General features: G+C 40.2%; 3 protein-coding genes across 6 annotated transcripts in view; 1 reads left to right on the top strand and 2 right to left on the bottom strand.

The window, feature by feature from the left end:
* LOC115379368 (protein TANC1-like) overlaps positions 1 to 2,444 on the top strand; it is a 34,530-nt gene extending 32,086 nt beyond the window's left edge. The window contains exon 28 of the mRNA XM_030080027.1: positions 292 to 2,444. Within this exon, the coding sequence (XP_029935887.1) occupies positions 292 to 1,654 (1,363 nt within the window). The 3' untranslated portion in view covers positions 1,655 to 2,444. The remainder of the gene's footprint in view (positions 1 to 291) is intronic.
* Positions 2,263 to 18,234, bottom strand: wdsub1 (WD repeat, sterile alpha motif and U-box domain containing 1). 2 transcript variants are annotated; one of them, XM_030080025.1, is made up of 13 exons: positions 18,115 to 18,234; positions 13,656 to 14,100; positions 13,299 to 13,486; positions 12,749 to 12,835; positions 11,896 to 11,989; positions 11,515 to 11,548; positions 11,339 to 11,379; positions 8,974 to 9,080; positions 8,798 to 8,815; positions 5,225 to 5,248; positions 4,621 to 4,800; positions 3,779 to 3,913; positions 2,263 to 3,537 (listed from the first exon to the last, which is right to left on the bottom strand). In XM_030080025.1, exons 2-13 carry the CDS (start codon positions 14,051 to 14,053, stop codon positions 3,386 to 3,388), a joined length of 1,458 nt encoding a protein of 485 aa, XP_029935885.1. In that variant the 5' UTR covers positions 14,054 to 14,100; positions 18,115 to 18,234; the 3' UTR covers positions 2,263 to 3,385. The 2 variants fall into 2 exon arrangements, with proteins under 2 accessions (XP_029935885.1, XP_029935886.1); XM_030080026.1 differs by having other exon boundaries at positions 18,137 to 18,225.
* A 2,468-nt stretch (positions 18,235 to 20,702) lies between these two features.
* baz2ba (bromodomain adjacent to zinc finger domain, 2Ba) overlaps positions 20,703 to 25,451 on the bottom strand; it is a 73,289-nt gene continuing 68,540 nt past the window's right edge. For 2 of the 3 annotated variants that reach the window (XM_030080012.1, XM_030080004.1), the window contains exons 34-38: positions 25,090 to 25,225; positions 24,828 to 24,974; positions 23,429 to 23,736; positions 23,005 to 23,148; positions 20,703 to 22,247 (exon numbers count right to left, since the gene is read on the bottom strand). In XM_030080012.1, coding sequence (XP_029935872.1) covers positions 22,091 to 22,247; positions 23,005 to 23,148; positions 23,429 to 23,736; positions 24,828 to 24,974; positions 25,090 to 25,225 — 892 coding nt within the window. In that variant the 3' untranslated portion in view covers positions 20,703 to 22,090. The remainder of the gene's footprint in view (positions 22,248 to 23,004; positions 23,149 to 23,428; positions 23,737 to 24,827; positions 24,975 to 25,089; positions 25,226 to 25,451) is intronic. The other variant, XM_030079997.1, reaches the window with a different exon arrangement.

The raw sequence follows: 25,451 nt of genomic DNA, 5'->3' as shown, positions 1-25,451 counted from the left end.
AGTCTCTTTTGTTGATGTTTCTGCAGCTACATGGGTGACAGTGGTAGTCCCACGCCTATCCCTCCTTTCTCAAACAGGCTTTCAGCCATTTATGGCACAGTTATATTACAAAACATCTAGAAACTATCAACGATGCAGCACTGTTTAACTCAATGAAAATTAATTCTTGAGAGGACAAGAAAATTATTGGAATGCTAAGTTAGACAATGCTCCTGTCGAGGTTAATTATCATGGTGGCCATGCAGATTAGGTAGTTGTATCCTCCTTTGTTCATTTTCTTGTCCTCTCCAGGCAGTTTGCTGCAGCACTGGCAGACCTCCATGAAGCAGCACGACTCTGCCCCTCCAACCGGGAGATCCGACGCCTGCTGGCACGAGTGGAGGAGGAATGCCAGCATTATCAGAGGACACCGAGCAACAGTGTGCCACAGGGCCACAACAAGGACCCTCACTCTCACCACCGCCAACAAACCGAGGGGGAGACGGACATCTTCTCACAGGGAAGCCTGGAGAGACAAACCCCTGGTGAGCAGGTCGATGCAGAGAAGGAGGAGGAGGAGGAGGATGAGGAAGATGGAGAGGAGGTGGCTCTACATTCTGGGAAAAGCCCAGATATTTGGCCTATGAATCCATATGCTCCGAACAGGACTCTCCCAGGAAGTATGGCCTATAGTCAGACAGATCAGGGGCCTTGTTTTCCTCAAGAGGAGGTGGTGCAGAACCAACCATTTGTGGATATGCCTGAGCCCGTTCCTCAAGTCAGCAGACAGCTCCAGAGCCAGGGAAGCAGAACCCAGCACCATTGCCACTCCCTACAGTCCGGGAGCAGAGTAGGGGGCAGGCCTCTCTCTCTGTGTGGCCCCTCCAGCCCTCTGCCAGGCAGACATATGTCCACCTCCCTGAAACCTACTGCGGTGATGGGCATCGACATCAGCCCAATATCCACCAATGAGCACTCTGGACACAGCCCCACTGACCACTATCACCCCATGTCCCCCAGCAACTCTTCCCCTCCTGGGCCTCTCCAGCTCTACCAGCCAAGATCCTCCAGCTTCTCCAGGGGCTCTGACAGACTCTCTGCCCACTCCATGGCTCTGGATAGCCTGCCCCTTTCTCTAGGGTCTAGCATGGAGGTTAGGAGGGAGGGTGGGGGCACTGCAGGCTCAAGGGGCTCCAGCTCTAGTCAGGCCTCCAGTGGGAACCTGTCCGATGGCGGCAGGCAACAGGTGCAGGAACCCCCGTGCATCATCAAAAGCAGTGGCAGCTTCAAGACAAAACCTGAGCTAAAACCCCGGCCCTTCATGGGAGTCATGGACAAGGCAGTCCGTGTCCAGGGCCAGCAAGCCACCGGGCTTGGCCGACAGGGCCAAGGACAGGAAAGTTTCAGTATGTCTATGATGGAATTCCAAGGGTTGAACAATGAGTTCAAGCGCACCTCATTCCAGGAGCAGCTCCCTGGAAGTCAGGCCAGCAGCCAGCAGCACGGCAGGGAGTTTGGAGAGCGGTCCCACCAGCGAGATGCCAGAGCCACTGCATCCTCCCAGCTCCGCTTCCCCGACGGGAGGCATAGACAGGCCAGCCTGACGAGAGACAACCCAGCTCTTCACATGGCTCCCATCAAACCCAAACGCTCCTTTATAGAGTCCAATGTCTGACTTTAGTGTATGAAAGCACAAATACAAGCTGGTTTCAACAGACTATGTCTCACATGAGGTAGCAAGGGAGCCTGTTTTGTAGAGTTATGCCGCTGCACTGCGTTTACAATCTAGAACCAGTGTTAAACTCAGGCTAATATGCTTTTGCTTACGTGTCTACAGCTACACTAGTAAATTCAAGAAAACCTGACATACCTTAAATAGGAAGTTAAAAAAAATCAGTAGTATGGTGTCTCAACTTTTGGTTTGTTATAGCAAATATTAAACTAATATAGAAAGCATTGTGCACGAATATACAAATGCTCACAGCATTAGTTGCAGGATATGAACATTTCTATTGTCAAGTGTCTATTGAAGAACATTTATATTTGTACGGTGTACACTATATTTGCAGATTATATATTTCCCTGTAAGTGGTAAATATCTGTCAGCATTACAGGCTTCAAAAGAAATTACTTTGTGTACTTAAGATTCTTTTTCTTGGTACATTTGATAAAAAACAAGCACTGTACATGACATTGTTGAACTTGTCATAATCTAGCATTGATCGCTTCAGTATGTACATTATATGTTATTTATTTTTGCATAGCAGAGCACATATTCATATGAAGTGTGTACTGGTTTATTTGGACATGAAAGAGAGCATTTACAAAGCAAGAGTCAAGGATAAACACCTTAAGAGACTTATATATGTCCATAGTTGTCATATGCCCTTTTCAGAGTCATACTATGGATTACAGAATGTTACCACATTATCACTGTGGTATAATAAAAATTTATGGAGGACTAATCTGTTGTATCTACTGCCTAGATGTTATTATTACCTCTGCATATATGGCCCACATTTCTACTTCTTTGTCTTGCTCAGTATAATCTAGAAAATGCTGCCAAACCTTTAAAGTGAATACACGAGTCGGAGTCCTGCCCTTACTCAGTTCAACCTCACTTATCCAAACTTAAGACGTCGAAACAGACATTTAACCAAGCAGGAAAAAAATGAACTAATAATGCAGTGTTGTCAACATAGCTATTTCTGCAAAAATGCTTAGGTTTCTTCACCAATACAGCAGGATGTTATTCAAACAACCTCCATTTCCACAGGGTTCAGAATAGCAAGGCTCAGTCTAGCATAAGCAGACAGCCTGAAAACATCAACACATTTATAACACTACCTCGTTGGACTGTGGATAATGATGCATATCGTTTTCAGTGAGACTGACATAAGACACAAGACAAAACAGCTAATTTTCAACTAACTAAATGCCAAAGGAGAAATATCCCCAAATTATGCACATGCCTCAGATGAAAACAAACCAAAATTACATATTCAAAATGTGAGGGTATCCCTTTGAGCACTGCATAATTACGTACACTATTCAAAGGTGGATGGCGATTATGTTTTTGCCTCTGTTTGTTTGTCTGTCAGCAAGATAACTCAAAAACTAATGGAGGGTTTTGGATGAAACTTTATGGGAGGACTGGTAATGTGTGAATGGTGAGCTGATTAAATTTTGGAGTGTGTAGGTGAAAGGTCAAGGTAAGTTAATCCAAAAGTCAAAATTCACATTTTGGACTATATCTTGAGAAATATAGAGAAAACTAAGATGCAGCTAGATGTGTTATGTTGATGTGTGTTATTGTGAAGCATGGTGAAGGCTGCTGTCTCTCACTGCTCTTGTGGGTTATGTTTCTAATAGGTGAGATAATTGTGGGGGTTCAGTCTTTAGGATGCTAGTGGCTGGTCTTCCAGCGTCCAATGGCCATCTTCAGTGTGTAGTTAGGGGTCAGCAGAGTCGTCAGTAAGGGGAGGTTGGTCATGGGGCTGGAACGATTCTTGGTGTTGATCCAACTCTCGATGGCCTCTCTCTCATATGAGTAACCATCTGTTTCAGAAACATAAATTCAAATTGTGTAGAAAATTAAGTCACATTTATGAAATAGCTTTAGTGTTTAAAATGCATTCTTCCAGCAATTTGATGTCGGGAAAAATACATCAAATGACCCTACATCTCATAAACTGACTCTGCCATTACAACTAATGTATAAAGTGTAATAGGTGTGAGGTGGACTAGAGAGACATGCAGGTAGACAGTCAAGCTGCTGTGTAGCATGCTTCTCTCTTACCAGCAGCAATGACTGGTTCCTTCATCAGCTCTCTGGTGATGGGACACAGGAACTCATCTGGAATGCCTGTACACACTGATGCATCCTTCAGCTCCTCCACCTTCCTCAAGACCTTCTTGCGAAGACCTACTGACTCTACATGCACACAAATCATAATCAGGGAACATATTAAATACGTCTTTTGTGTGCTTTTTGAATTTTTTGAGTTTGCAGTGGAATTGCAAACTCCTAATAATCCTAAGGATACATTTTAGGATAAACTGAAGGAGTGCAGCTATTTCTTTATCTTTGAGAAAAAGCCAGGAAGTTACGCAGAATCCGATAAAACCAAAATTTCAAGGATCTCCATTTTAGACAGACTTGGAAAGGTCTAAGAAAGCCTAATGATATTAGACATAAAGCCATTTTATACCTTATGGGAAATACAGTTTTTTGGGATTGGGTTACGTAACTCGTAGAGTGCTCTAAAAGCAGATTACGGTCAGAACTGCTGAAACCCCACTGCTTAATGCCTTTGCAGTACAGCCTAATGTTATGTAATCTTTCAGCCTAAAACCCGCATCAACATCCATTCATTCCTTTGCCCTTTCTTTATTTAATGTTCCGCATGTATTATATCCAAGTAAATAGGTAAAAAGCCAACCCAGGCATATAATCCTAAACCAAACATATCCATATGTTGATTCCTACAAGAGACCAGACTTAACTCCCATAATACCATGTTTACGTTTCTTATATTGCAGCCATCCACTGATTTGAAAGTAAGTGACAGAGCTGTGAGTGACTAAGTGGCTGGAAAAGTTGTGTTGTAAGTGCTAAACTGCATGTTTTTTCTTCCTCACCTATGTGAAGCTCTGAGGCCAATGTGTCACTGGTTAGACTGAGGAGCTCTGTTCCGTCTATGTTGTTGACTCTGAATTTGTCCACCAGTGCCTCTAGGCCTTCCTCCACCAACCATGCTGACACATCCCCCTCCGACCAATCACTGACCAACAGCTTGGATTGGCCTGTCGAGGTTCTCCCTGGGAGAGTCAGTCAAAACAGGAGATAAATTCTTGCCAAGCGCATCACCTTTTGAAAAATGGCCACCTTTTGAAAAATGGCCAAGTGGTCTGGGGTAGCCTGATTTAAAAAGCTTAAAACATCACTGATACAGGATTTAAACCATTGCTGATATAGATTTTAATCTGAGAGTTGGAAAAATCCCATACACACACAAACACAAACACACACACACACAAACACACACAAACACACAAACACACAAATTAAAACAATGAAAACCCTGTTCAGTTTGAAGCCCAAATACGCAGTTCATGTCTATATGGAATGCAGACCATGTCGACTCAACCATTTTGTTACCACTGGGGTGTTGTGCAAATTGGGGATTGGGACTGTAATATAAGGCATACTTTCTGTGGTTAATAAAAAAAGGGCACTTCCTACCTTCACTTGAGGCTAATGCAGATTCTGGAACAGAGAAAAAGGCATAAATAACTAAATACTGTACATGGTGATACTAAATACAACATAGCAACTGAGAAAATGCAGCAGTTCAGTATGGCAGAGCAAACATCAAACACTTGAAGGGCGAATGTGGAAAATAGGCCACTGTTGTATACATAACAGTGGATGTGTGAGAGCTGTAGCCTACATTGTGATGACATACAATTTTGGTATTACTTGAATTGAGAGCAGCCTTTGACAACACTGAAATAGTTCTCCTCTTACTGATTCAGCCAAATGTTCAGTCTATTGGTAATTTTGTGTCTTCATCTGCTGATCTGCAATGTGGGGTTCCTCAGGGGTCAATCCTCGGGTCCTCAGGTCTATTCTGTTTTTGTTATATATGCTTCCCTTGGGCCATATATTTAGTTATTTTAATTTGGATCTCTTATTGTTATGCAGGTGATATGTGGCTGTATATATCTGTAAAACCAAACAACTGAGTAGTCTACTTACTCTCCATTACTGGCTGCTATTGTTGAATGAATGTCTTAATTTACTCAAGCTAAACTCAGACAAAACTGAGGTTCTTGTTATCAGTCCTCATCACATTCCTGGTGAGATTTATCAGTGTTGCTCCTGTGATCCATAATATTAAGACTTCCTCAAGGCATCCTGGTGTAATGGTGTAATCTTGTTGATGACATTAAGTTCAAGCAACATGTAAGTAGATGGTTTTTCAAACTGGCAAACACAGCAAAAATGACAACAGTACTGTGAGCCAAACATTAATAGCGCATTATTCACACTAGGCTAGACTACTGTAGTGCCCTCTTCACTTTCCTCAGCCAAGCTGCCTTGGCTTGGCTACAGCTAGTAGACAGTTGACATACTGCTGTAGGTCCCATATAGTACCTAGGGCCCTTACTTTGTGGGTGCACAAAGATCATCGCGTGCAGACCTGGAAACACACACCCATTCATGTAGTATTTTAATATATTTAGATGCTTGGACAGGTCAGGTGGCATGTTACAACACAGAGTGTTCTTTATAGCATGCAGTGTTTTGCAGAATGTACTTTACTGCACAGAATGCGGTAATGGTATAGCAGTAGCCTTGCTCCAGCCCCTGTGATTCACCGCAGCTATGTTTTTAAATTTTATGGCGATTCCTGAGGTCTGGAACCGCCTTCAGTGCAGGAGATAGATTTCACCAGAATCTATGTAAGATGCCTGATCGGCCAGCAGACATCTTCTCTGATGACACCTTCACTCCAGGGAAGTAAACAAACATGGCAGTGGCCGAGAAGAGTTGTGATTTTAGTTTGGTGATTACTTCTGTCCTCGAGAAATGTTCTGGCATCGATAAATTAAAGGACAAACTATTAGCCAGTCTAAAAGCTGCTGTTGCAGTGATGCATAATAATGCAACCTGTTAATCTATTGTCATTAGTTTCATACTGAACAATGGTCTTTGGCCTACAGGGACAAACACTGACTTTGATTAATCATCTCTGACAGAGACATGGCCAGATCCCACTGAATTACAGGGTGATCAGGGTCTGGATATAGGGTCTGGAAACCAGGCTAGTAGAGAAAGCCAACTTGATGTGCCATGCACAGCATGGGGCAACCAGTTTGCAGAGGCGTTATAATGATGCTTTGCATTTTCTTTATTGCATGAGTTTCATTTGTTACTTTATCTAAAAAACAAGTCCATTGTTTCTTACTCTGATTCGCCGCTGGGCCTGCTGATGGTGCTAGAGGGAAGGTCATGGTGTTGCTAAACCTGCCAGGTTTCATCCTCTAGACAACAAGATTGTTGTCACCAAAATTCATGGCAAGGAAAACACTTTTTGTGATATTAATATGCAGTGTTAACAACTTGAGGGAAGGTCATAGGATCAGCAAAATGGACAGATTTCATCCTCTTGCCAACCTGAATGTCTTCAAATTCCATGACGATCTACTAAAGATTTCGATCTCAATGGGTGTTTTACCTGGTTAAATAAAGGTTAAAAAAAAAAAACATGTTGAGATGTTACACTGCAATACAGACAATTTGGCCTGCCAGTGGTGCTAGAGGGAGGGCGATAGAGTCACTAAAATGGACAGATTTCATCCTTTAGGCAACGTGAATGTTGGCACCAAAATTAATGTCGATCCACTGAATAGATTTGGAGATATGGTCCTCTGGACCTGACTGCTGTCCGACTAACTAATCAACACAGTGACGTCTAAGCCCTCACTTTCCACAGCAGGGAAAAAAATGTATGTTTACTTCATTTATTATTTTATTCCTCTGAGATAATGCTTCCCATGAAGCTGATAATTCATCTTGATGCCCCTCTATTCATATTCCATTACACCAGGGGAAGGCAATCATGCACCATAGTGAGCCAAGAGTCAGCAGGTTTTCACTCCAACCAAAATTGACACCAGGTGATTTCACTGATTACCTCAACTTAAAACAGAGAGGAGGAACTAAGCAGTGAAATCACCTGGTGGAGTTGTTGGTTGGAATGAAAACCTGCAGACTCTTGGCTCACCATGGCACATGGCTGCCTTAGCACTTAGCACTCAGGCAAGGTTGCACTCAGATGAACAAAAACGGCAAGTCTGGATGCCCTGATGAACCGTGTGCCACGATACATCGCTTAGTGGTCATTGGGATTGTGGAATTAAAACAGGTCCCTAGGGACCCTCATGAGCCTCTCTTGACCATTTTTAAGGCTTTGTGTGGCCTGGTTCTGGCACTGAAAGGCTACTTGTGTTTTCCAGTGAAGGAAGTCTAGATAGCCCTTGAGTTGTCTTTTTCTGTTTTGGAACTTAGGGGTATAGTTTAGTTACTGAAGAGTAATTAAACCCCAAACTGTCACAAATCTGTGTGAAGTCTGACGTCTAACGGTGAAAAGTCAGGTGCCATGACCTGTTGTGCTCTATGGGTGGTGGCATCACCTGCCACCAAAGACCTGAAACCCTAACTTTTAACTATTAGCAGTCAGGCTTCACAAAGATTTGGACTTGCGACTTAGTTACTCTTTAAGTAATGCCTAAAACCTTACTCTTAAACATTAGCCTTTTGCAACAGGATCCAGTTGGTATTATATGTTTACTGTTTGTATGTATGCTATTTGTGTGTTCTTGTGTCTTTGCATGTTTGTATACATATTTGTATGTATTCTGTCTCTGTGACACACTTTGTTATGGTATGTTTAAACAAAAGTGCTATATAAATAAAGCTTACTACAGTATATGATTTTATTGACTAATGATGACTATCTGACATATGACATTTAAAAACATTGCTTGCTCAATTTAAAGCAACTATAACCACACTTTACAGAAAGTATATGCAGCACCTAAAATAACAAGCTCATGCAAATTTTCTTATGATAAAGTCATTTTCAGATCTGGCAAACACACTGCCCCTAACCAGGAATTAAAACAGGACCTATTAAAGTTGGCCTTTAACTGTGTCTTCACTGCTATTGTTTAGTGTATATTCAGTGCTTGTATTCTTGTGTAAAATAGCATTGCAGTGTATCAGAGAAATAAAAAAGAGAGAACTAACCAGGCAACGATTTCCCAGCTTTCCCATGAACATGACGTGAAGTGTAGAAGGAAAACACAAAACAGATTATAAGATTACTTTTCATCAAAATGCTCATCATCTTCATCAAAATATACCTCCTACTCTGACTTTATCAGAATGATGTGTGTGATTGTGTGTGTGTTCTTGCTCCCTACCATGGCTACTGTTTCCATCTTCTACCCTCCAGATGTTTACAGTCTTATCCATGGATCCTGTGGCGATCAGCGGAGAAGTTGGAGAAAAGGCACATGCTGTCACATACCTGCAGCATAGCAGAGTAACTAGTTGAATGTCAGTCTCATTACTAATACATATTAAAAAGTCCTGTAAATTCAAAGTAAACATCATACTAAAAAAAAAAAGACAAGTAAACACAAGAACACAGCATAAGATAGAAGGTAGAAAAGTTAAAAAAAAAAAAAAAAAATGACATGAAAGCAAGTCTGTGAAACTAAGTTTTAAGAGGTGATTTTAAAAATGATAGTGATTCTGCCTGTCCAGCTCCTCAGGCAAGTTGCTCCAAATCCTAGAAACCCTGAGGGAAAAAGCCTGGTCACCACAGCTGCCCTGCCTGGGGACTTGAAGCTGCACACTGGCTCATACAGGGTTAAAAGGTCTGCAAAACAACTTGAGGCCAGATCTAACTGTTTTATAAGAGACATCTTAAAACCAGCTCTAAACTAAAGCATCTTAAAACCAGTTCTAAACTAAAGAAACGTCACAACTGAGGTGACATGTTTTCATCTGTTTGTATCAGTTATAATTCTAGTTGATGCATTTTCAACAAGCTAGAGACATGAAAGACTTTTGATGAATGCCAGAGTAAAGGGAGTTACAGTGCAGACTAAACATGAGGAGATAAAAGCATGACTATCCTTCTCCAAATGATAAAAATGGCTCATGCTTGGGAATTGTTCTCAAGTGAAAAAGCAAGACTGCACTTTTCTTTACATATTCATCAAAGCTTACTTCAGCATAAAACATACTCCCAAATCTCTGGCAGCTTGCTTTACCTTGGCTAATATCATTCATGTTTTATTAGTATCAAGTCATATGTCACTGATTGAAAGATGTGACACATAACTGTGTACAGCACTTGCCCCTGGCACACATCACATTAACATTCATTTTAATGAACACTCTGTATCATTGAAAAGATATTTTGGGGCCAATATCCCAGTGAAAAGAGTATTTTTTTCTATGATGAAATAAGAGTTCCACTTCTTTGTATGGTCTTTTAAGTGGTTTATAAAAAGGCAACTGAAATATGATTGATATACGTAGTTGGTTTGCATTTAATTGCAGGAGATTTCATGATGTCCAGCACTTCATATGATTTGGAAAAGGATAGGCTAAAAAGTCACTGGATTTCATGTCATTGCAAGGTGGGAGCATGTGCATGGAGGGCAGGATACGGGTATAAACTGAACCTTGAGAAACTATGTGAGTACCTTTGCTGAAGAAGAGAAGTTTGTTGCAGGCTCAATAAAGCACTGCACAATCCACACTGTGACAGATCTAAATAAGGACTGGAAATGAATTTTCACCAGAATCTCCTGATAATGAACATTCATGGTAACTTTAATTAGTACAATTAGACTGTTAAAAATGAAACTTGACCTGCAGTTTATTTAAAGAAGTTTCCAACCACAGATGCTACTGCAATGTTGGATATCATGAGTTTGCTAAATTCAGTGCGTTGCAGGACTTAGTTTCTGATTTGGTGATTAATTTGCTTTTTGGTGTAGCCATTTTCCCTCAGCCTGCCTCATCTACTTCTGCTTCAGTTGATTTCCAAGGTTTCCCCACAATGATATTGCTCAACCCCCAGAGGACAGTGAACATGTTGCTTTAAATCGAAGGTGGTTAAATGGGTATATGAATAGCTTGTAAGTGTGATCATTCAGCTGTGAGTTATACATGTAGGTGGAGAGAGAAATAGCAGCTGTGTCCCTTCCTTAAAACGCAACATGTCTTGTCACCACGCTGCATTAGAAAGAAATTGGTAGCGTCGTCCATTTCCTGCAACCACACACCATTCTAGCCACACTGGAAATATCGACATGGACTCACGTCTAATACGTTTGGCCAGTTCTCTGTGGGAACCGGAAAAACACACAGCCCACCAACATAATGGGTCTGTTTTCTAACAGTGTACAAGACATTAAGGTGGATTTTTCCATGTGAGAGACTGAGTTATTTAAAAGGGCTTGAACTACCGCATGTTTAAAAACAGAAGGCTAAGTGCCAGTTGCCAGAGAGCTATTGATTATCGATAAAATACCAGCACCAACTGTATGCAAGACCTCTTAGGGATTCTGCAGGAACAATGTCAAAGCAGCAAGTGGTGAGCTACACAGAAGGTACACTTTCTGATAGAGGTGAGTGAAACATGAGTTTATTTACTTTGTTACTTTAAATAATACTTCTATTCATGGTTAAACCAAATAAAAAATTCAATGACAGGAAAAACACAAGCACTGATATCATGTAACCAGAGCACTAAAAGTAAATATTTACCTGCCATGCTGGTTCAATGTGTAAAGCAAAACTGCATTATTCTGAAAACAGAATAATCACATTCAGTGCAAAACAGACCAAGAATATTGTTTAAGAAGGTTACAAAAGACAAACATTGGTTAATTCTCTGATATAAATCTATTACTGAAATAAATGTAGAAACGAGAGGTACTTACAGCATCATAGATTGTAACAGTTTTATCCACAGAGCTGGGGAAAATGAGAATATTGTATTTTAATCCTTTAAGCAGAGGTTACATTTCTACATTTACTACTTTATGCATTGAGCCCCACATTCACTCATTTAAAATGCAGATGAAAAGCCAATCCTAAAATATTTTCATGTCCTGAGACTTATTTTTGGGATATAAAGCACTGCATGTCTCCCTCTTGTGGCTAAATGTAGTACTACACTTTGATATTTGTATCATGAGTGGCAGGAAAAAAAAAACGTTGAAATGATCTAACACATAGATGTACCATTGTAGGCCATTCTACTGATTTCTTGTGAACTTTCATGAGGGAGCCAGGATGGCGAATAAACTCTAAAATCTTACCCAGACACAAGTAGCTGTCCATCTGAGGAGTACGCACAGGAGAGGACAGGAGCCGACTGGCCGGTTAGTGTGTGTAGGAGCTTCATCTTATAGGCTAGAAGTGAGAGAAAGACAGATTGAATCAAACACCCAGTTTCAAACAAAAATTTAGAATTGGGTTCGCCTCGGCTTTTTCAGGTGGTAAATGTAACCTAGTGATCGAGGACAAGCAAAATCTCTGGCTTGGGTCAAGTATATGCATTACGTCTCAATATGTGCATTAATCCTACAAACTATTACAACAAAAACAGAAATAAAAAATTGAGCATATGTATAACAAAAAGTATACATATATACAGCATATATACACAGGAATATTGCACTGTTGAATTGCTGTCAAGTGCTACAGGTAAAAATTCTTGCACTGTTTAATGGTTAAATAAACAGTTTAAATAGTGTACAGTTCTGCAGTTAACTCTGACTATCTGACCCTCCGTGGGAGGTGTTAAAAAGTCCACAGGAAGGAATGACTCCCTGTGACGCTCTGCAGTGCATCTCAGTGCGAGGAGAGCAGAAGCAACTGCAACAAGCGGCCATCATGGTCAGTGCAGAATGCCTGTCAGGTTCAGGTCGGGCTCGGTTACTATGCTCAACTATACTATGCTCAAGTCTCAGGTCGGACAAAAATATGTGGCCCAATTTGCACTCTAGACCAGACAACCTACAATAACTGTACATATTAAAATCCAAAGCATTGTGAATAGTGAGTTATAATGCTGCTATAAAGGATCATGAGGTTTACAATGTTAGGCAGAGAGAGAGAGAGAGAGAGAGAGAGAGAGAGAGAGAGAGAGAGACCAACATGCAAACACACCTCCAGAGCCAGACTTGTTAATGGCCCAGATCCTCAGATGACTGTCTTGCCCACAAGATGCCAGATGAAACTGCACGACATGAACACCTGAAAGACAAACAAACACACACACACACACACACACACACACACACACACACACACACAAATGAAATTACTGTATGATTCCAAATCAGCCGTGACTCAGAACAACACTTCGCACACCTATTTCATGAGACAGCTGCGTAGGAGGGAGATGTGAGGTTTGGTATTATTCTACGTGTGAAACTGTCGAGTCTGATCGATATTGTTCTATGAGGGAACTGTAAGTATAGAGAGGGCTGTTTTTCTATACTGCACTACAGTTAGTTAGGCACAAAAGGTAATTTCTATGCTGAAATACAATCCATTTTAAAGGTATGGAAGGTCGTTGAGGCTGTGTTTTAATGTTTTTTTTTTTTCTTCTTCTCCTTATTTTATATAACAATATAGCACGCTGCAATGCATTTGATTGCATATGTCTGGTATAAGTCTGATATTTCTGATCAGAATAGCCACTCATAGCTCTCACTGCTGAGGATGTTGGGGGCGAAGGCACAGCAGGTGACTCCCAGGTCATGCGCGTTCTTCTCTGCATGGAGTTGGTTCATCGCCAGGTCCCACAGACGCAGGTCGCCATAGGTAGACCCAGTCATAAACAACTGGCCACAGGGGCTGAAAGAGCAGGCTACCATCGTTGTGTCATTCACTGCCCCGGTCCTTTAGAAAGACAACCAGCAACAACTACATTAACAAACCTACGCTTTTTTTCAACAAGGGATACATTTGCTACTGTAAATATTTGTTTGAGTGGACTGAACGATGACTAAGCTGTAGCTCCTAGTAAACAGTGACAAACACTGCTGCATCATTTCCTTATGAACTTTACCTGAGCAGCTTTTTAGAGGGGAAATCCCACAGAGCCAAAGTGCCATCAGATGCTCCCGAAACCAAATAGGTGGAATCCGGAGAGAATGCACAAATCCTGACAGGGCTGCGACCGGGATGCTCAAGGACAGCCTCGATCTCACCCGTGGCCACTGACCAGATCACCGTGGTTGCATCTGTCGAGCATGAAGCGAGGAACTGGCCGCAGGCACTGAAGCAGCAGCAGTGGACGCCATAGCCATGCCCTGACAGAGGCGAATAGGGCAACTCTGCGAAGTCACGCGTGTTGTAGATCCGCAGAGTTTTGTCCCCTGAACAGGTGGCTAGTAGTGTTGCAGAGAATGCACACCAGTTGACATCGTCTAGATGGTCTTGCAAAGTGCATACCAGAGACACCATCTGGAGAGCTGGGCGTGAACTTCACATAGATGAGGAAATTTAAAAAACTATGGAAAGGTGGAGACAGGATAACAGGTTCAGAAATATGTAAGATAGCACGGAAAAGCAAATTCACTCTTTATTCTCCATTTGCTTTTTTAAACAACATCTACATAGAGACTTAAGTGTGAATAAGCAAGCACTGAACTTTAAACACAAGCTCTAAAAATTACAGTAACATAATTACACTGTATACCTGCTGAGATCATATTTTATCCCCAATGTTTGTGGCCACTATACCTAATTTACAGTTAACCCTCCTGTTACCTTCAAACTTACAAACTTTTTTTTTTTTTTTAATCAATTTGACACCAGTAATTCAAACCTCAAGAAAAATCATTATCATAAAAATGATTACCCAAGTTTATGTGACAGCTACATTACGTTTCTTGTTTGCTGCCTAAACAGCCCTTTAAATAAATTAAAGGGCTTATACATCAAAGTCACAGCGAGAATCATGTGTCTCTCTGCCATATGAACCGAACACATTCTGTCACTACTACAGGTGTGGTTCTGTTAGGTTTGGGCCCTAAAGCAGAGCGAAGTTTTTTGAAGATTATAAATGGCATGTTATAGTTCCTCAGTTCCCCTAGGTGCTTGAGAAGGCCAAGTCCATTCGTATGGATGACACCCATCCCCTCAGCTCAGAATATAAGTTGCTTCCTTCAGGCCTTCGCCTAATCGGCCCCCCGGCCATTAAAAACTGGTACAAGTTCTCCTTTGTGCCTATCTCCATCCGGGCTTGAAATGCTGCAGAGAGGAGAAGGTAACGCCCTGTGTTGCTGCTGCTATTTGCATTTGCACTGGTCCAACCTGTTGTTTCCTTGTGTTTTTGTGTGATGCTCAACGGGTTGAGGTGTATATTCGAAGATGCAATACTGCCGCCTAGTTTATCTCTCGGTATTCATGTTACGCTTTAACTTATTTATTTTACCGGTTCCTATTATGCACTTTAATGTGAATGGTGCCTTTATGAAATGTACTACTGTGGTGAGCCAATGCTTGCTACTTGCCACTTGCTGCTACTTGTGCACTGTGTGTTTTATGTGTTTTTGTCCTTTCAAAGTCTGCTGCAAATCAAATCGCCCTTTTTGGGACAATTAATAAACTGAAGTGAAGTGTCATCCAAAACAGCTAAAGCAAATGTGTGTAAAATGTTGATATTTCTTATACGTTTTATACAGCTAAAAATGCCTGGGCTCAAATAGACCCCAGAGAAACGATGCGTACAAAATGTGTTCAGGACATTGAAACCATGCCATCATGTTAATTTTATGTTTACCCACTGTCCCTATTAAATTAGGAAAAGTCATGAAATATGGAGCAAAAAAAGATTAAAATTAAAACATTAAATGGGGTCAAACTGAACTGAAAGATAATAGGAGGGTTAAGATTCTAGCAAAGAGCTAAAATAATAATAAGGTTAGGGTTAAGAACAAGCAGCAAGACTGCAAAACAAATGAGGAAGACAGCAGTAAAAAAAGACAGTGATGAGGGTGTGGGTGGATACAGAACCGGATGAAGATGAGGGACTGAGATGGAATCATGCTTAAAAACAAACACAGTGGAACAACTGTGGGGAAGGAAAGATCCTCACATTTGAACCCATCAGTAGGAACAGGTCTTAAGTATTGCTGTTAAAGATGACACTGATTTTTCCTCCGAAGAGGGCATTTTCCACAATGTCAGTTCACTAACATTTCTCCTTAACTCTACATGTGGATGATCAAGCCATGTAAGGGTGCACTCAGACTCATAAGGCGGAAACAGGTCAAAGGTTTAGTCTCAGCGTCCACTTTATTAGGTCCACCCGCACAATATAATGCAGTTCAATGCAACAGCTCTGACATAAATTCTACCTTTTAAGAAAGTTTATAATGTTCAGTCTTCATTGACATTGTGGAGAATGTGTAGGTACATTTAATTATATGTTTTCTTATGGAGCTTGTAGTTTGCAGAGGTTTTGTACTGGACTACATTATATTGAGGTGTTTCTAATTTATTGTCCTCCCTGTTTATATACATGAGGGGGACAGAATATCAGAAACACTTCTCAATAAAATGCGGTCCAGTACAACAGCACCACTAACTATGAGTTCAATGCCAAACATAGAGTTGAATGAACACCTCTATTACTGTGACAAAAAAGAAATCCTGAGCATTATAGGCAGCAGAAAAGGAAAGTTAATGGCAGAATTGTTGTATTGGTTTGTTGTATAGGCATTTTGTGACAAAAAGGGGGTGAACCTAGGAAAAATTGCAACAGAAACTCTTTCAGCTTTTTTAGTCTCATAAGTATGTTGCTTATAACATATCAAAAGTCCTAAGAAATCCCAGTGGTGGAAAGTATTGAAAAATGCTGAAATAGGTGATGTCCCAATTTCCCATTGACACCCATGTTAAAACAATCATTTATGTAAACTAGGCAAAAAGTTCTGCACTGCTTTTTCAGTCTATAATTTCTCCCCTTTATTTATACCCAATAGTGTTATATCTTATTCCATTGTAAAGCCTGATTCGTCCTCTTTCCAATGAGATACAACTTGTAAGGATCCTGCATTTCTGGAATGAGTGACACCGGTAATTGTGTGGGAAGCGACCAATTTTTTTTTGACAAAATCCCCTGCAATATTTTTTCAGTTGATCATTTCTCCCATTAAACAATACCGATTGGTGTTGTCTTTCATACCGTTAGAAAGCCTGATTAGTCCTCTTTTCAATGAGAAATAAGTTGTAAGGATTGTCAATCGATTGGTATGACCATTATGGCTAAACATGTCCCCTCACCCCCTTTTTGAGGGGAGCAAAATCCTATTCCATGTGTTTTCAGTTGATCATTTCTCCCCCGTGATCAGACCAATTGGATTTGTGAGTTATACTGTTGGAATGCCAGTCCCCTTTACAATAGGGTATAACTGTAAGTCTCATTGGAAAGAGGACAAATCAGGCTTTACAACGGTATAGGATATAACACTATTGGGTATAAATAAAGGAGGGAAATTATAGACTGAAAAAGCAGTGCAGAACTTTTTGCCTAGTTTACATAAATGATTGTTTTAACATGGGTGTCAATGGGAAATTGGGACATCACCTATTTCAGCATTTTTCAATACTTTCCACCACATATGTTATAAGCAACATACTTAGGAGACTAAAAAAGTTGAAAGAGTTTCTGTTGCAATTTTTCCTAGGTCACTTTGCATAATGCCCATACAATTGTATCAATTTGTGCAGGTATACCTGATAAAGTAGTCACTGAGTGTAACTATGTGCTTTATAAAGTGATGAGCGACATACTAGACAGTTCTGGACCTGACAAACAACAGGATGATTACTTGGCAATCTGGGCAACGATCAGCAGCACAGTGACCAAATGTTTATTCGACCAAAGCATGGTCGAATAAACATGATCTATATAATACACCCATAGGCTCTGAATGGAGTTGACTTCAAGCTGACATTGATTGAGGAGCATATCACTCCGCCTTGTTTACCTACTGAACAGTCGCAGCTGATACGTAACCGAGGGAGAACTACTTTTCTTAGCGGAATCATTTTCTCACCAATAAAACGCAAACAAGTAAAGAAAAAAAAAACAACAACAACAGCGACATAATAATTAAATTGCGGCATAACAGCATGTTTAGCCAGTTCAAACTAGTGGAGAGACGGGTGGCGTTGGCTGGCCGTCTAAGGTTAAGAAGATAAACTATTAATGTTATTTCATCTTAGAGGGAAGATAGGAAAGTCACGCCGACACCCTTTAAAAAATACAAAATACAGTGTATTCAGCGACATAGTTCCGAGGCCACACTTAAAGAGGAACTAACACCTAAGTTATGTTGATGACAAAACAAAACCAAAACAAAAATCCATTTAACGTTAACGGAGCCAGCATAGCGGCGAGATGGAGCTAGCGGTAAACTATGTCTACAGTTAACTATACAGGCTTACTATAACTAAACTGTATAGGTAAACTGTACGAAACACAACGTTACAATAGATAAAGACGGTCCAAGTACCTTTCTCCGTCGTGTTACTCGCCTGTTTAGCTCATAGATGTATAAAGGTTCAGCTTAATGTTTACTTCCTGATGAGACGGCTGACCACAGCGTCATACGTGCTTGCGTCACTCACAAAGAACGTGTTTCTCCAGTTATCCAGTGTCTTTGGTATTTCTCAGATCGGGATTATTTTCCTCTATGGCACAAAAGAGAGATAATTATTGATAATCCAAATAAGGTTTGTGCCAAACACATTTGCCCTGATTTCTGAAAATCTACGTATAGTCGTCAATTGTCAAACCCTGACCTCGGGCGGAAAACACTAAAAGTGATATTTAATTTATTTATTTATGTTCACCATTTTAGGCTTACTAATGAAAGCAGATGGTCTATTTCGGTTCGTTTACCCTTGAAGTCATGTGGATTTCAGAGACATGAATGACACTTTTGAAATTAATTGGGTTAAAAAGTGCCCAGAATCCATTTTGAACTTTGTTTTAAAGACTGTGAAGTTCCTGTGAAAATTCAATTAGCCTATATACCCGCAGGATCACCTGAAACTTTCCATAGTTAGTGAGAAAGTGCTTGCAAAGAAATGCTTTGTCCACACAGCCTCTCCCCACATATAGGATGCTACTACTGAATTCCTTTGATCATCACAAAATAAGATGGTTTAATGCAACATGTTATTCATATCTGATAAACATGGCAACTCAACAAACATTTTACGGCATTACATGATTTCCTTAGACCCTTAAGAAAGCATGATTGTGTCTGTACACCTGTGGGATGCTCTGTCTGATTCAGTATGCGGACAAAAGAAAAAATGTTTTTCTTTCCACCAAACAATCTGTTCTTAGGGTGGAAATAAATAATAAACACCTCAGTGCCTCTAAGGCTGAAAGAATATTATTGGAGATAAGTTTTTTTTTTTTTTTCTGAAATATATATACTGTGGAGATGATTGGTGCAAAACTGCTGAAAATGATCACCCTTTGCATCACAATTAATATAAACTCACTTCAAAATTCAGCACACAATTTACCCCTGCAGTCATATTTTATCAGCATTTCTGGTTAGCCACTGTGGATGCATATTTTAAAAGATACAGATGAGACAATATGATTTGTGACTGTTTTTACTGCTTTCTGGAGGGATTGAAGTGGGCATATTTCCCCCACAATGTCAATTTGTTGTACGTGTTTTCCTTGAAAGACAATTTGGTATTATGAATTGTAATCAGCTACAACGTCTGCTTATTTGGGCGGACTGGAGAAAGGTGAATTTTTAAAATCAAGATCATAAAAATGTTTTAATTGAAAGTAGAAGCATGTGAATTTACTCACTCTGATTGAAAATACAGAAGAAAAGACATTGTTGGACTGCTTTAATATTTTCTATCCCAAACCCTATGAGCTATGTAGCCCACTTTATTTGTATACCCTAATTTGACAAATTATATAGGCCTATATATAAAATTATATGTAGGCCAACTGCTCTCACCCAACGATTCAACCCCTGTATGATGCTGTAGGCTCCTTCCCATGCAGGGGCTGTTTGACACAACTGGTCGTTTCTGTAACCCAGCAAAACAAAGGGAATAAAACATGAAGAGAGCCATTAGCCGTGCATCTACACGTTGTTCATGTGATCACACATCTCTGCAAATTTCAGAATACTGACAAGACAAATTCGGCGCTGAAAACAAGAGTAACAGGACACAAGCATGCATTTTAAAGAGGCTGTTCCCCACCTCAGTGCCCAGGTCCTTTTAAGAAGGCCAGCCATGAAATATCACACTTAAAATTCTGCAGCATCTCAAAAACCCACAAGGTCGCGACATGGAGGTGATACAGAAAAGAAGCTCCTACATTATAAATCAGAGTGGACTGACCTGGTTTAACCACACAGCTTCTAGTAAAAAAAGAGTTATGGGTATTGAGCATTGTGATTAGGCTATCTGCAGGTATTTTTACCCTTTTTTTTTTTTTTTTTTTTTTGGTGATTCCTTTTGCCTAACCTGTGGCAAATTTGGATTTTGTTATCCTGCCAATACAACATAAGGGGTTATTACTGATTAGGCAGTGTGGGCCTGTGCTTTCATTTTGACCTGTTTGATCATGTAATGCTGTACCTGACATGTGACAACTCACAATTCAGTGCATAGTCTTATGTGGAAAGGTGTCTTATTGCACATTCTCACACAGTGACCAAATAACAATCTTGTGAAAACTCATTTTCTTTTAAGTTTGCATCCAATTTCACTATTCCCTGTGAAGTGAAACAAAATTAAGCATGCTGTGTTCTTTATTTGTCATCTTTGTAGGGCAGTGGACGGTGAAATAATTTATCCCAGCATCACACGCAAATAGCGGCATTTGCATCCGTTGACTGATGACCCCAATAGCTGACAGCTTGAAAAACCTGTTTCTGTCAATTTGCACACTGTCCATTGGTAGGGAGTCAACATTAAGTATGACTTCTCATTTAAGAGAGTAATAAAAGGATACTGCACAAACCTACAGCATGGGTGTTTGACTGGAAATGTGAGTGAGACAGGATGAAAAAAACAACAACAAACAAACCAGAAAACAAGTTTTAAGTCATTTAGGTTGAAAAACATCCTTTTAATAGGTCCGTGCCACACACTAGTGAAAAATAAAGCTCCTACAAAAGAATGATACTTTTATTCCACAATATCTTAAATAAAGTAACTTCAAGTACTCTTGACTTGGGTACAAAAAAACTCTAGCTGCCTCCATCAGGCCACAACACACAGCAAGGTTCAACACAGTGGTTACAAATGGCCTTGGGTCCTCTGTACTGTGGCAGATATGAGGAAATGCATCGTGGAAGCATAACTGAATGCTTGCTGTTGGGATTGTTGCTCCTTTTTCTGCTATGGGAAGGAATGATTACTGTGTCACTGTCCAACTTTGGAGGCCTTGTTGGATTGAAATCATATTAAAAAAATAATATAATAAAAAAAAAAAATTGAAACTAAAAACAATAACATCCCCTACATGCCCCTGTTGGAAGGGTAGGCACTACCAAGATTAAGGATACCACAGTGTTTGCAGAGGATATGTATATACTGTACAAACAATATTTATGATAATGTTTTCATCACGTTCACTAAAATAGAATGCTACAATCATTCTAAGGCATAAACAATATCTTAATATTCTTAAACAATTTTTACACATCGTTCCAAACAAGACATAATATTGACATTAATAAACAGTATATACACATGAATCACCATTGTCTAACTGTTCCTCTGCTGTTCCTGTAAATAAATGCAGTTTTACAGTTTGAACATAATGAATACAGTCCTCGGATGCCCCAAAGCACTGAACAGTGTAAACAGTTTTTTTTTTGTTGTTGTTATTTATTTATTATTATTATTATTTTTTTTTTTTCAATTTTATTTTATCTATTTTTTTTCTTGGCTTTGTTTGATATTTGGGAGAAAATTATAACACAAAGACACATTCCTTTTCAATTCAAAGCAGTTCAGTTGATTCTTCCTTTTCATAGAAAATGAAGTGGACCTTGGTTCATAAATAATTATTACAAAATTAAATACATTCACTATAATACGATTAAATAAAAAAAGGATATTTACAAGTAGTGGAAAGTATTCTAGCGCAGATACATCAGTGACAGTTGAGGATTCATTCAGTGCAGTGTTCTGAGACAGGGAATGGTATTGCACTATGACACCCCATTTCTCTGGGACTCTTTGGGGCTTAAATCCCTGTTGTAGTAAATCCAGCGCACCTCATATAGTGACTTTTTTTTTTTTTCAAGGTGACATCTCTCTTAACATACCCGGGCTCCTTATTAAGGAACTGACTTCTTCAATCCTGCAAAGCCACATTCTTAAAAAAAACCAACAACAAACAGACAAAAACAAAAAACAAAACGAAAAAAACTGGTGCTCCATTATGAAAAGTAGAATGGGTTTATGGGGGGGAGAATCTGAAAACACTTAGTTAGTTTGTTTCAGAAGCTCAGTCCAGCGCTTCTCAAAGAACTTCCTCATGTTATGACCAGCTCTACCTATATCTGAATTGTCTTCATTGAATTTTTCGCAGTTATCAAACACCAAGTTCACATCAATGATGAAAGTCTCCAGGTTTTGATATCTGAAACGAAAGCAAATTAATGCTCTTGGTGAGAAAACACATCAAAAGGTCGACACATACAGTATATCTAATGACTAAGTGGTAAGTAACACACCTTTCTCCTTTTAGAAACTATTCTGACTTTAAAAGTGATAGCTTTAATTCTTAGCCATATAGTGGTATTTGCCACTCCATGCGAGTGTAATACATCCACCAAGTTGGGAGTGTACTGCTCTAAAATGAATGAAGTAGCTACACACTGGAAAACAACATGATTTTGAACGTCAACATAAAAAAAAAAAAAAAAAAAAAAAAGAAGCTGAAAAATTGTTTCAAAGGATGCACAACAAGACCCATTCCTTTTGGTTTCACTTTGGACACTGTCTTCAGCCAGCCAGGGGAACTATTTTCTGCCATAGCACTGCCACTGTATCACCCTGTAGTTTGGATGCATGGACTTTCTGCATGGTGATACAGTGGCAGTGCTACAGCAGAAAACAGTTCCACCAATTTGCAGTTTAGGGTGCTAGACACAGCTTTGAAAGTGAAGCCCAAATAAATGTGAATTGTTGTGCATCCTTCAAAACAATTTTTGAGCTTTGTGTTGCTGCTCCAAATTGTGTAATTTTCTGGCCATTGTTCTTGTGACAGGGAAGGATTTAATGGACCAAACCTAGTGGATGTATGACACACTCGTATTGAGGAACAAATACCACGATACGCGTAAGAACTGGCATGCAGGCGTCTGTGATAAAGAGAAAAAAGAATGTGAACTCACTGGCTGCTCACAAGCTTCTCACGTATGGTAGAGAAGTCCATGGGTTTCTTGATGACCTTCCTGTATCCAGGAACTGACTTCAGGTTGACGGGTGTGAGAAAAGGCCATGCATCCTGATGCCGCTCCAGCTCAGCAAGGAGAACCCTGTCGAGAGGAAGAACACACACACAAATGCTTGGATACAGACCTTAAATTTCGTTTCAGTAAAACCTCATACTGGGGGCCTACCGTCTCTCACTGGGAAGTATAGAATTTAAATAAATCAACAATTTTCTCTATTTCTATGAAAGCATATTAGTTCCCTGCAACTTGCTGGTGCAGTCACACAGTAGGCGTAAGCTCCTGTACGATTGTTTAGAACCGGGTGATGAATAGATGAAGAATTCAAAAGGAAGACAAGTATGAGCAGGCCAGGTGAGCATACCTGCATAATCCCAGGTCCCTGTTGTTGTCTCTAGCTGTCTTGGCCCGTTTCACACACACAGGGCTCTCCTGATTGGTTGCTGGCGGGGCCGGCGAACTTTCCTCCGTTTTCCTCTTCCTGCTGGTGTCTTTTGCACCTTTCTTAGGTGTGCTGTTGGCACTGGCCGAGTCATCCTCCGACACTTCCCCGTTACCGGCCTGCTTCCCATTCTTCTTCACCTCTACTCCCTTCTTGCTACCCGCTCCTCCTCCACTAGATGCTACAGGCTTGCTGGGAGGCTTTTTGCTCTTAGGAGATGGACCACTTGCCTGTGCAGAGTAAACAATGCATTATCTGGGCTCCAGTACAATTAAAATTAATAGTATAGTGTACAGTTAGAATGATATATGTGGCAGATATTAGCCTTTAAATGTCAGATAGTGTCTTGTCATGTCTCCCACCACTGATATTATGGAGGTTCCTCCCTGACCACCACTGCATAAAAACTGTCTGTAAAACCTGCAATAAAATTTGATTTTCTTTATTTTGGTTTCAGGAGCTGCTAACCTCCTGAAAGAATTTCAATATTATGGTTTTTTTTATGGAGCATTTTAGTGTCACTTGAGGGCACAAATGCTGTTTCCACCCTGCCGAAGATAAAAAAAAAAAAAAAAAAAAAAAAAAAAAATTGGAGGGGAAAAACAGAATCCATGCAATTTTTTGACTTTCTTAGGCATGAAAGTTATCATATGTTAAGCTGTTGAATACTAGCACAAAATACCAGCTTTTGGCAGATTCAATACAAAATATCAGTAATAATAAGGGAAGGTTTTTGGATCCATTGACTGGATGCATTAAAGTATCCTGGTTTCAATGAGGATACAGACTTAACATGTTCTCTGTAATTATTCCTGTATATGCTCTCTGTTTTTACTCTCTAAAGGTATATATGGGTACTATTTTCTATTTATGATGCTCATATATATTCTTCTGTGTAATTTCATGTGATTGCCCTCTACTGGTTGTTGCAACTATGCAGGTGTAGATGCACTCGTATTATTTGTTTCTAAAGCCCTGACACAGACGTGGAGAGGTTGGCTTTTGTAAAGATGTGGCCACTACAATAAAGGACTTTTAATATTTCCTTCCTCATTGTTACATTCCCTGATATTTGGAGTGTCTTGACTGCCCTCTTGTTCCAAAAATGCTTGTATTGACATCTGAACTCCATATTAGCCAAAGCCTGGTGCACTATAGCTATTTTCCTTTATTCTAAAAGCACAGGGTCTGGCATGTTTCAAAAGGAGAATGTACAGGCAAAGCACGAGTTAAGACTGATGTTGGATTATTCAGTTCAGGGATTCAGAGTTAAGTGATCTACCGCTGACAGATGGCAGTATATTACCAATGTCTTTGATACCTTGGATATGCAGGCTGGGCAGTACCAATCTCCCTCGGGGATACTGGTGATCTTCGGTTTGTGACAGTAGGTGTGGCAGCCTTTGTCACAGCCATCACACAGCAGCAGAAGGTCCTCATTATCTCCCTTCCTACACATCTGACAGTACTACAGAAATAGTGTATTCATTAAAAACACATTCACAGCCCCTGGATAGAGAGCGTTCTGAAACAATGAGGAGGAAATGCATTACGATTATGGGTCTATTGTATTAGCTGCTCACCACTTTCATGATGGACCGCTCCCAGGCAATAGATTTTTGGAGTTGCTGGATACACATGGCCAACTGGGCAGCACTACGTACTTCGCTCAGTGCCTTCCTCCACACCTTCATACCATGGGCCACCTCCTCCTCTCCCCTGGGGAACATAGTGGAAAAGGAAAAGGATGGGATATATAAAGGCACTTGTGTAAACAAACACGCCCATACACACAGCAGAACACTATATTAGTTGAACCAGCTGCCAGTAACACAGCAGATCACACAGAGCTCCAGCTGTGCAGAGACAGGCGTTAAAGGAATACTTCACCCAAGAGCTATCTATTTTGTAACATGTACTCAAACCGAATAATCTTGAATGCCCG

The sequence above is a fragment of the Myripristis murdjan genome, chromosome 3 (assembly GCF_902150065.1).
Source record: "Myripristis murdjan chromosome 3, fMyrMur1.1, whole genome shotgun sequence".
Classification (NCBI taxonomy): domain Eukaryota; kingdom Metazoa; phylum Chordata; class Actinopteri; order Holocentriformes; family Holocentridae; genus Myripristis; species Myripristis murdjan.
This window is presented reverse-complemented; position numbering and strand designations above follow the sequence as displayed.

Excerpts from the sequence above, each read along its gene's own strand:
- wdsub1 (XM_030080025.1), bottom strand. The coding sequence starts at position 14,053 with ATGGTGTCTCTGGTATGCACTTTGCAAGACCATCTAGACGATGTCAAC. Across the intron at positions 12,836-13,298 it reads CGCCCCCAACATCCTCAGCA|GTGTTCATGTCGTGCAGTTT; the intron begins GTGAGAGCTATG and ends TTTGTCTTTCAG. Across the intron at positions 11,990-12,748 it reads TAACAAGTCTGGCTCTGGAG|CCTATAAGATGAAGCTCCTA; the intron begins GTGTGTTTGCAT and ends TCTCACTTCTAG.